Source organism: Anneissia japonica, unplaced genomic scaffold (genome assembly GCF_011630105.1).
Source record: "Anneissia japonica isolate Jap-2015-1 unplaced genomic scaffold, ASM1163010v1 scaffold2737_len523936_cov211, whole genome shotgun sequence".
In the NCBI taxonomy this organism is placed as follows: Eukaryota; Metazoa; Echinodermata; class Crinoidea; order Comatulida; family Comatulidae; genus Anneissia; species Anneissia japonica.
In genome coordinates this window covers 259,451-270,328 of record NW_022735439.1, presented here as the reverse complement: position 1 = coordinate 270,328, position 10,878 = coordinate 259,451, and the positions used below count along the sequence as shown (strand labels likewise).

The 10,878-nt window shown below is 34.2% G+C and overlaps 1 protein-coding gene across 5 annotated transcripts; it reads left to right on the top strand.

Annotated features, from left to right (window-relative positions):
• Positions 1-3,761: 3,761 nt before the first annotated feature.
• LOC117116618 (zinc finger protein 26-like) lies at positions 3,762-8,271 on the top strand. 5 transcript variants are annotated; one of them, XM_033260691.1, is made up of 3 exons: positions 3,893-3,999; positions 5,109-7,243; positions 7,283-8,271. In XM_033260691.1, exons 1-2 carry the CDS (start codon positions 3,924-3,926, stop codon positions 7,241-7,243), a joined length of 2,211 nt encoding a protein of 736 aa, XP_033116582.1. In that variant the 5' UTR covers positions 3,893-3,923; the 3' UTR covers positions 7,283-8,271. The 5 variants fall into 5 exon arrangements, with proteins under 5 accessions (XP_033116585.1, XP_033116583.1, XP_033116582.1 ...); XM_033260694.1 differs by lacking the exon at positions 3,893-3,999 and adding an exon at positions 3,762-3,892 and having other exon boundaries at positions 5,109-8,271; XM_033260692.1 differs by having other exon boundaries at positions 3,836-3,951; positions 5,109-8,271.
• The last annotated feature ends 2,607 nt before the right edge of the window (positions 8,272-10,878 follow it).

Sequence of the window (10,878 nt, the reverse complement as noted above, 5' to 3'; positions counted from 1 at the left end):
TTGTTGAAGCGTGCATGTATGAATCTCGTGCCAATTTTTAGATATCGTGCTAACAAGAAATGGGAAAAAAAAAGAAGATCTCTGACAATAACAAGAGGTGATCCGCTAGTGTAGCGGATCACCAAAAAGCAAATTGATAAAGATGAATTTGGTAAAATTGTGGTCTGTTTATTCTAATGATTATACATCTGATTTAGAATACAGTACTTATGATGTGTGGTATGGGCTATTTTTGTACCTATTAGTTCTGAATTTAGTGTTGCTTATATCTGCATCAGTACAGTACTTACCTCATCCTCCTCGGTTGTTTTCTTTTTTGGTGCCTTCAGTGGCTTTTTCTTCCCTCCTGTTGACAAGATGCAAGATTATTGTTAAAGTAAACAAGATTACTGTTAGTTACGGAACAAGATGTATGTAACATTACTGTTAGTTACGGAACAAGATGTATGTAACATTACTGTCAGTTACGGAACAAGATGTATGTAACATTACTGTCAGTTACAGAACAAGATGTATGTAAAACATTACTGTTAGTTACGGTCAAAGGCAGGTACACACTGGAGACAAATTCATCTTTGTTCTCTGTGAGTGTCAATGTAACACCATCCGACTTTTGGTGGCAGCCTGTGCAGATCAACGTTCAAACGATCTGTAGCATGCAACTACTACTGTAGTTGACATACAATCGACTACTGTTACAGTAGTCGATTGAGTTCTTCATGGAATTATGCTGACCAACATCAATTGCGCAGTTTGTACCCAGCTTAAGGCAGTTGTGTTTGGCATTTTTAGGGGTAAATAAATCATTCTCCTAGTCCTATTACCCCACTCACTGATAATAATAATAATAAAATAATAATAATAAAATAATAATAATAATAATAATAATAATAATAATAATAATAATAATCTGCCACTTTTAAATTCTCAAATCTTTGAAGTATATTGAAAATAAAAAAGTGCATAAAAATTAGTAATTACTTTATTCATGATTCATACTGTATTTCATACTCAAATACTGTAATCACACCAGTGACGGATTCAAGGGGGCTAGCCAGTCCAGCCTCCCCACACCCCCTCCCCAATTTTTTCGAAATTATAAAACAAAACTTAGAAAGAAAAAATTTAAATCAAATTTCTGTCTGAGAGTGCCATTTCTAGGCCCCCTCTATTTCAAGTTCCTTGATCTGCCATTGCACACTCTTTGTCCAATTACCCTTTCCCATTCCACCCATGTCAACAATCTGTCACTTTTTGTAAGTGGGGAGTTGAATTTTCTTATTAGGTGTATCCCATGTCCCACATTTTAAATTTCATTTACTCAATACCTTCAATTTAATCTAAATGCAAATGATATCAATATGTAAACAGAAACAAGTCATTTTATAATAGAATTTTTCCGTGAACGAAATACTTCATTCAAAAATCGCTCCAGTACGTCCATTGAAAGGAGCAGGAAGGGGAAAATCTAGTCGAAAAGTAACAAGTGGGAAAATATAATTTTCTTTTCTCTCTTCCCTCATCCATAAGTGATATTTTTTACCAAAATCTGATGATAGCTTAAAATAATTAGGCTTGGGCCTAGAATAGTAGAGAACAGACCCAGTAGTATGTAAAGTAGGCCTAGGCTGTGCATGGTATTTGTATTTCGCAAATTTGCAATCGGAAGTCGTGAACTTGGGGACGATCATGACTATGCTAAAGACTGTGAAGATGCTAGTAAGTTTTGCAAATAAAGATTGTAACCTTGAGGGTACATTGGCATTACAAATCACAAATATACTCTTAATACCATGCTAAGTTGGCATTACATACTGGCCTAAATACAAAATCAAATCTACTGTAGAGGCCTACTGTAGGTAGTCTGCCTATCTTTTTTTATCCTTCCGCACAGCAGGTTACTCACAATTTTCTAGGTTGAGTATTCTCTACTGTGTACTACAATATGCAGCAGTGCATTTTACTGTAAGTTCTACTGTACTGTAGGTCCTCCGAATTGAGGAGTGTATTTGGTTGACTAGTAAAATTTAGATAAACGTAATAACTTGTCATATTAAAAACAAATCAGCTTTAGTTTCGAGTTAAATTATTTATTATTGAATTGAACTGTGGTGTGCTCTCTCAACAAAAACTGCAGCAATTTCGAGCCTTGGGCGTGCAGAGATAAGGAAATCTTGAACGTTGCTTGAAGAGCAGGGCCGGGAACCATGTGTGTTGAAATCCTGGGAGATTTAGAACTGTCCATTTTTAAACGGGGTATAGTTTAAAAAAAATTATTATGAGTAATATCGCGAGTTGTCAGTACACCTTTCACTGGTGAGGCAATGGTTTAACCTTACATGTTTTTTATGGAATTCTCAAGCCGAAATTCAGTATAAAAAAATGTGTTTTGCATGAAATTCAAGTAATAATAAACGTTGTCTATAAAATTTCAATATGATTTAGCTTTAGTTTAACGCAAAATTTGATCTACGTTGACACTGGACGTTTTCCAAGGCATGGGTACGTGTGATCCCTTTCAAACACGGCAAGGAGAGTCAATTAATTGCTATCCTGGATGTTAGCCCAGGCTATCGCACTTCTTAAAACTGGTGAACTGCGACTACAGTACATAGGAAAGAACTACAAAATCAAATTTTTTAACGTTATAGTTGTTCATCGATTCTTAAAATCACTGAATATATTATATATATAGTCTCACCTATGCACAGTACTGAAAACGACGTCCCACTACCCAGCCAACTACTTTTAGCATCGACCAGGAACCTCCCTACTTTTGTTAGTTGTTGCACGCACAGGCGGCGTACAAACAAATTTTTTCCTGCGCTTGGGTGCCTTGCACTACAGTATGCAGTGAATGATGTATATAGAGCCATGCAAACAATGTTTTAAATACAATTTATTGTACATATTTTTTTAGCGTGGCGCTGATATTTTAAGTGTGGTGAACTCTTCGTTATTTTTACCTACAGTAAGCGTGGCGGTCATTTTGCCCAGGCATGGTGGTCCCGCCAAGCTTAATTATAGCTGGCCAAACCACTGAAATAGTATATAAAATTACTTGCAAACTGCCAGTTAATGCAAAAATTACAAGGTATTGTAATATTGTATAACCTAGGCCTACTGTAGTCTTATTTTTATTTGTATTTAAAGATGTACCGGTATATATTTTCCCATGCAAAAAAATACAAAAAAAAATCATAAAAATCATTTTTGAAATTAATTTCAACTTGCCTTTATTTTGAAGTAGAAATTAGTGTCTTCAAAAATGTTCACCAGTGTAAAATGATACAAAACTTTCAGTCACTAAAATTGTTTTAATATTTATTTTTATTATAATTTTTTGTTTTCCCAATGTTCTTAAATATAATGAAAAGGCCACCTTATTATCTAGGGCCTAGGCTAGGCTGGCCAGATGAAGGCCTGCCAAGCATAGGCCTTAGTTTAGTTAGGGGCCTAGTGAGAACTTGTTCGCGGCTAAAAAGAACGGTCCTACACTGTTACCGGCGACAGCTGCTAGCAGCTAGGGCCGCCTAAGTAGTGCAGTAGTGGTGTTGGCTTAATTAGATGGGAGGATTTGCTATTTTGACAGATGAATGAGTGGTCATGACGGACGATCAGTCAGACCCAAAATAGTACTGCCCGGCCATCAGTAATAATACTCTAACCTCTAGGAATCAAAAAGTCATTGACTTACCTTCTCTTGACGACATTGAAACGAGTTAATGTTTTAAGAAACTAAGAAACTACACAACAGCATGCGCACGTTTCGAGATATAGAGACACTCGAGATTCGCTATAGAAGTGCGCCCGCTATAACTTGTTAAAAAAAAGGTTTTGAAGAGGTGCGAAGTCGACGTTTTTACCATTTTCCAAGATATGCATTCAGCAGGTACTGCAAAGAGTATTCCTGTTATAGATCCATGGTGAAAGGAACAGGCCGAGGAATCAGTTATGTATCGCAAAAAAACCTAGTGAAAATGATGCGAGTCGACCTCAGTCAGTCCCTACTCTAGGCTAGCCTAGCTAGGCCAGGCCCTAGTAGTAGTAGTAGTAGTAGCTTGGCTAGGTTAGGCTAGCCGCCTCATCAGCCTACTTACAGTAGTTAGTAGTACTAGGCCTAGGCTAGGCCTACGACCTACAGTAGGCGGCCTAGCCTAGGGCTTTGGTTTTATTTATTGAGGTGATACGAGTCAACGTATTGTGGTCCAAATACACTCAAGTTGATGTGTTTGATATTTGCATTTATTATTCAGGTTGTTTTGAGCCTGTCTGTGTGGTGGCTGTCTTTTTTTAGACCAAGAGAAGTCACACAACCACCCGTACACTCACTGAAGAATAAATACAGGTAGAAAGCCTTGAACATTATCAAAAAGTGCATGAGTTGTCCCTGAACAATTTGCAAATTGTCCAAGCCTCCAATCGGAGGAAGATGGAATAAAAATGAAAAAAAATAAATTTTGTTTTCTTATTTAGCAAATAGTTTTGCCAAAATCACCAAACGGAGTAGAAAATAAAAGCAATTTTTTTCCCTGAAATTTATAATTTGCACTTTTTCGTGGCAGCGGGTGCTCTAATTGGCCAAAAATGAAATTTTATTTTTATTTGAAATCTTCAATATTTGCAGTTGATGGGTTGGCTAAACAAGGTATGAAAAAAGTCTCACCCAATAGTAATTTTCTTTTGAATTGTATTCATTTATAAATAAATAAATATTATTTAATGTATCATGTTGGTTTTGAAAATATTAGTATAACAATCAATGGATTTACCAGATTTCAATAGCTTCTTTGGAACAATAGAAAGTTTTGAGACACTATCAATTTAATAATGCATACATTTGAAAATATAATTGATTAATTAATTACAGGTCTTATTCGATAATAAGATTTTGATAAGTTATTTGTCATTACCAAAACCAGAAGAAGATCAGTTATTGATGTCAAAACAAAAAGATGTATGAGATACAATAAATTATTTAACTAAACATTGTAAACATATGTTCTTGAATGTATAAATAGCAATGAATCTTCGGAACAATAGAAAGTTTTGAGATCTATCAATTATAATGCATACATTTCAAAGTGTAATTGATTAATTAATTACAGGTTCATCTGCATCATTCTGCCCAAACGGCTGTGGCTATCCTGTGGAGCGTGATAATATGAAAAGTTATCTATCATTACCAAAACCAGAAGACCATTTGTTGACTTCAAAAACAAAAAGAGGTTCACCTGATGAAAATTGTCTACAGATTCTGGCTCCAGGTCACGACACCCATGAGAAGAAAAGTGTGACTGAATGCAATGAAATAGAACAACAATATAAACAAATGTATGATTCAAAGAAACAGTTGATGATGAACAAGGAAGAGATGGAACATAAATGTGAACATTGTGGAGAGAAATTTGATTTACTAGGTTTGAAAACACATGTGGGAATTAAGATAGAAAAGGTACAATTTCAATGTGACCACTGTGGAATGGAATTTGACCACAAAAGTGAAATGGAAAGACATGTGATGATACATACGAAAGAGAATCTATTTGAATGTAAACATTGTGCAAAGACATTTAAGAAAAAAATTGATCTGAAAATGCATTTAAGGACACATCCAGAAGAGAATTTATATGAATGTGAACACTGTGCAAAGAGGTTTTACAGCACTTATCATTTAAAAAGACATTTGTTGGTACATTCAGTAGAAAGACCATATCAATGTGAGCTTTGTGAAAAGAAGTTTAAGAGCGATAGTAACTTAAAATCACATTTAATGACACATTCAGGGGTAAAACCATTTGAATGTGAACATTGTGCAAAGAAATTTATAAGAAATAGCGACTTGAAAACCCATTTGAGGATACATACAGGAGATAAGCCATATGAATGTGAACATTGTGCAAAAAAATTTCAGAGTAATAGTCATTTAAAAACACATTTGAGGATACATACAGGAGAGAAAGCACCTGAATGTGAACATTGTGCAAAGAAATTTATAAGAAATAGCGATTTAAAAGCACATTTGAGGATACATACGGGAGAAAAGCCATATGAATGTAAACAATGTGGGTTGAAGTTTAGCCATAACAGCGCATTGAACCATCATTTGAAGAAACATTCAGATTCAGGAGATACACCATATCAATGTGAACATTGTGCAAAGAAATTTACAAGCAGTTTCATTTTGAAAAGACACTTAAGGATGCACTCAAGTGAACGACCATATCAATGTGAGCATTGTGAAAAGAAATTTAAGAGTGATAGTAATTTGAAATCGCATATAAAGACACATTCGGGGGTGAAACCTTTTGAATGTGAACATTGTTCAAAGAAATTTATAAGAAATAGCGACTTGAAAACTCATTTGAGGATACATACGGGAGATAAACCATATGAATGTCGACATTGTGGGAAATCGTTTACCCATATAAGCACTTTGATCCAACATTCCGTTTTACATTCAGAAAAAAAACCATTTGAATGTGAACATTGTGCAAAAGTATTTAAAAGAATTAGCGAGTTGAAAGCACATTTAAGGATACATTCTTCAGGACAGACACCAAATGAACGTCAACCACATATGTGTGAACATTGTGAAAAAAAATTTACAAGTGGTAGAGATCTGAAGAGACATATAAGGATACATACAGGAGAGACACCATACGTATGTGAGCATTGTGGAAAGAAGTTTAAGATGGTTGGCAGTTTGATCAGTCATTTGAGGATACATACAGGAGAGAGACAATTTTTATGTGAACATTGTGCCAAGAAATTCAAGACCAATGGTGATTTGATAACGCATTTGAGGAAACACACAGGCGAGACACCATACGAATGTAAACTTTGTTTGAAAAAGTTTAAGAGCAATAGCAATTTGTATACACATTTGAAGAACTTACATTCAGAAAAAAAGCCATATGAATGTCAATTTTGTGAGAAGAAATTTAAGAGCAGTAACTATTTAAAAATACATATGAGGATACATACAGGAGAGATGCCCTACAAATGTGAAGTTTGTGAAAGAAATTTTAAACACAGTAACACTTTGAAAAGGCATTTGAGGATACATACAGGAGAGACACCTTACGAGTGTGAACATTGTGGAAAGAAATTTAGAACCAATAGCGATTTAAAAATACATTTGAGGATACACACTGGAGAAACACCTTATAAATGTGAGCAATGTGCAGTAAAATTTAGATACGGTAGAGATTTGAAAAAACATTTGATGATTCACACATAAAAAAGATAATTTAAATGTGAACATTAGCAAATAAAAGACAAATTTGTAAATAAGGAATAATTTGAGACAATAATTTTGTTTATATAAATGCAGGGATGTAGTTAAGGTGGAGCCACCAAGCCTTAATATTTTCCACCCAGTCTAAAGCCAATTCCATGGCCCTCCACCCACCCTTATTAACCCACTTTTCCATCCTTAAAATCCACTCATTCATATTTATTTAGAGTTTGCCAATGTTTTCACCCACCACCCTTAGTTTCCTAGAGCAACAACGCTGTACAGTGTAAATGTTGATACTAACATACTGTAAAGATGATTTTGGGGTTATTTTGTCCTGTTGTTTAGTGAATATACACCTTTGTTTCAGCAACACTTTCTGAAGTAAATACATTACGGACTGTAATTTGAATAATTAATAAATTCTTGCATGTGTTGCTTTTATGCTCCTCGCTCAATAATTTGTACAGTAGTTTTGCCTGTAGCCTGTTTTAAATTTACACTAACATACTGTACAGCTTACGAAATGGATGGTGCTACGATATATTTCTTCCAGGTTTGTGCAGGCATCTGTGCAGTATTACTGTATGATATCAGCAGATAATTTATTTTCAATAAAAATTGATTTATAAAGCCTAATATCCTCAACAGAATGCTATGATTATTAGCACTGTGAAATGAATTTATTTCTTATATTTTTAAGATGAAATGAAATCTGCCATAAGGGAGAGGTTGCAGGTTGATTGAATCCCACCTGACACTTTTTATCATACATACACCGGTACTTGAAGTTCCACGAAGTCTTTTAGCAAAGCTTTCTTGGCTATGCAAAATTTGCTTTATTATAAAACCCCTCTGAGTAACCATGTCATATATTGTCTAAAAGGTGAAAACTTCAGTGGGAGGTCACTCCATGCTTCCCAGCCTGGCCTTGTGTTGTGATTAAGATTTGTTTCCAAGTTTGCTGAAAATGTGTGGGGAATATATATAATCTTGGTTTTTAATAAAATCTATGCTAGTCATCTTTTGAAGAATGTCATTTCTTTTTTGTCTACTATTATTGTGTATAATATCCTCTCATAATATTTCTAATTATTTATTTAAATGCCCCTTGTTGAATTTCTTCAATATATTTTATTCATTACTAAAAATAAAATTTTGTTTTCTAATACTTAGCAAATAGTTTTGCCAAAAACGTCCAGACGGAGGAGAAAATAAAAATAAAATTTTATTGGTGAATGTAAAATAGAATGGTTAAATACTTCAAATTTATATAATTAGGAAGAAATATACATATCTTATCTTTGGAGATTTCAAGGCAGCAGAGAGCATAATAAAAATTATATTTTTTTTCTGAAATTTCCACTTTTTCGTGGCGGCGGGTGCGCTAATTTGCCAAAAAATAAAATTTTGTTTTTATTCGAAATTATCAATATTTGCAGTCAACGGGTTTGCAAAAAGGTATAAAAAATATCTCGCCTAACCTGTATAGTCAAGATCTGCATGGTTGGGCTTTCCTGGAAAAAAGTCAAATTTTAGTTTTCCAATTATTATTTTCATAAAATAGTGCCACCGGTTTCCCCTTTAGCATAAAACTAAAATTTATGACCTGGTTTATTATAGGTAATAGAATGATTTTTTATTGAAATTTTTCTGGGAATGGGGCTTTAAAAGATCTGAGGTCCGAGTTATCTAGACACTCAAATCCATTGTCAAGCACAAAGTTCAATAGAGATGGGTTTATTCATGTGGGTTTATCTCTGGCATAAACACTAAGGCATGAAACTAAGGTGATTTATAAAATCTTGTCTTTATAGAATACAATCAGATTAGTGATGGTGCACTGGGAAAGCAGTGGTGAAATCGGGAATACTGGGTTATGGGGACAAGGTCACAAGTAACAATCGGAGGAAGATGTTGCCGTTTGGCTACTTCTTTAGCGGAATCAGCAATTAGATTAGATTTATTTGGTGTAAACACCAAGGATAGCCTGTAACAACTGATAATGTAAAAATGCATAATGTAAAAATCAACGCATAATGTATACAATTTGTAAAAATGTAAAAACAAGTCTTCTCCCTCCCTCACGCCTGTTACTTTAACCTACTAGTGTCATCAATGGTACCTGCCTGCCTGTCAGTTGTTGTAAGTGCGACTTAACGGTTTACCTGTATCTCAGAGCTTCTTCCTGGACAAATTGGAACAATTACTAAATGTACCTCCACGCCCATTGACGCTGGCTAAATTCATCTCCTATAGGGAAAAGCACGATGAAACGATAGAAACACGCAAGTCATAATGATTGATGTATAAAAACAAGACAGCGACACGTACACCTAGTTTAAACCAAGATCACAGGATAAACGCAGGTTTCAATATTACGGAAGACCGTTTGTAACATGGGAAAAAAACTAGAGAATATTAGGCATTCGGATAAATGATGTGTGTCATACTTATTTCTCTTCAAAATTTCCCCCCCAAACAATATGCTGTGTATTATTTACAGAAAAAAAAAAACCAATATTGGTTAATTTTCGGTAATTTGGATTTTTTTTTTTTAAATCTCCTTTTTATATAAAATATCAAACTTACATTTTGGCTTGAGACACAAAGTCCTGGTATTCCACACAAAAAAAAATAGTTTGTTTTTATTTAAAACTTACGCTTGTGAATTACCATACTTGTTCTTTAGGAACGAAAAAAAAACAACAAAAAAACAAATAAAGAAACAGGATGCAAACTTTTTCCTCGTCCCCATGCTGGGAGTGTGTGGCGATGTGTGGCCTTTCGACAAGGTTTAAAATAGAAACTTTTCTTTTTTTTTTAGATAGAAAGACCCAAGTTACTTGCTTTTTGGGGGAAACCAAAAGTTTTTGTTTTTTTTTAACAAATAAGTATTTGGATAGAAAAGTGAGGTTTTTGTGCAATAAGCACAACAAATCATAATTTCTATTCTAAAATGCCAATGCGTTGATAGGTTTTTACATTATGTGTTAATAAATGTTTTTACATTATGCCTTGGTTTTTACATTATGCATTACTTTTTTACATTAAGCGTCAAAACTTTTTACATTATATGTCGTTTTTTTACATTATCATTTGTAACATAACCCACAAAATTCTGAAGACTTATTTCCAGTGTGGTCCATCTGGTGGTGATTGGACATTACACCGGAAGACAATCCCCTACTCTTTTCCAAAGAGTTCTTTAAACCAATCAAGCTGGCTGGAAATGACACTCTTATAGTAAGTCATTATCATAATCAGCGATTTTCGGCTATCGATCTAATTAATCTGTATTGTACCTTAGAGAATAAAACATAATTGTCCTTGATGTAGTTAATTTTCTTTACCAACTTGGTGTGCTGCTTCTTTACCTAATGTTCTCAACTAATTTAATCAGGGGACATCCCTATTAAGAGGATATTTTTCTGTGAAACGAAGGGAAATATATCTTTTAAAACCACGGCCAACCCCGCGACACTGAATGGTCAAATAACCCCTATTACGGCGACACTTTTTTTTAGTCTTTATTTTCTAACTGTTTTACATATTTCTGTAATTTTATATGTCTAAGAATAACTAAAAAATTGCAATTTAACTATTTCTTCATTTTTTATATCCAATGTATTTTGTAC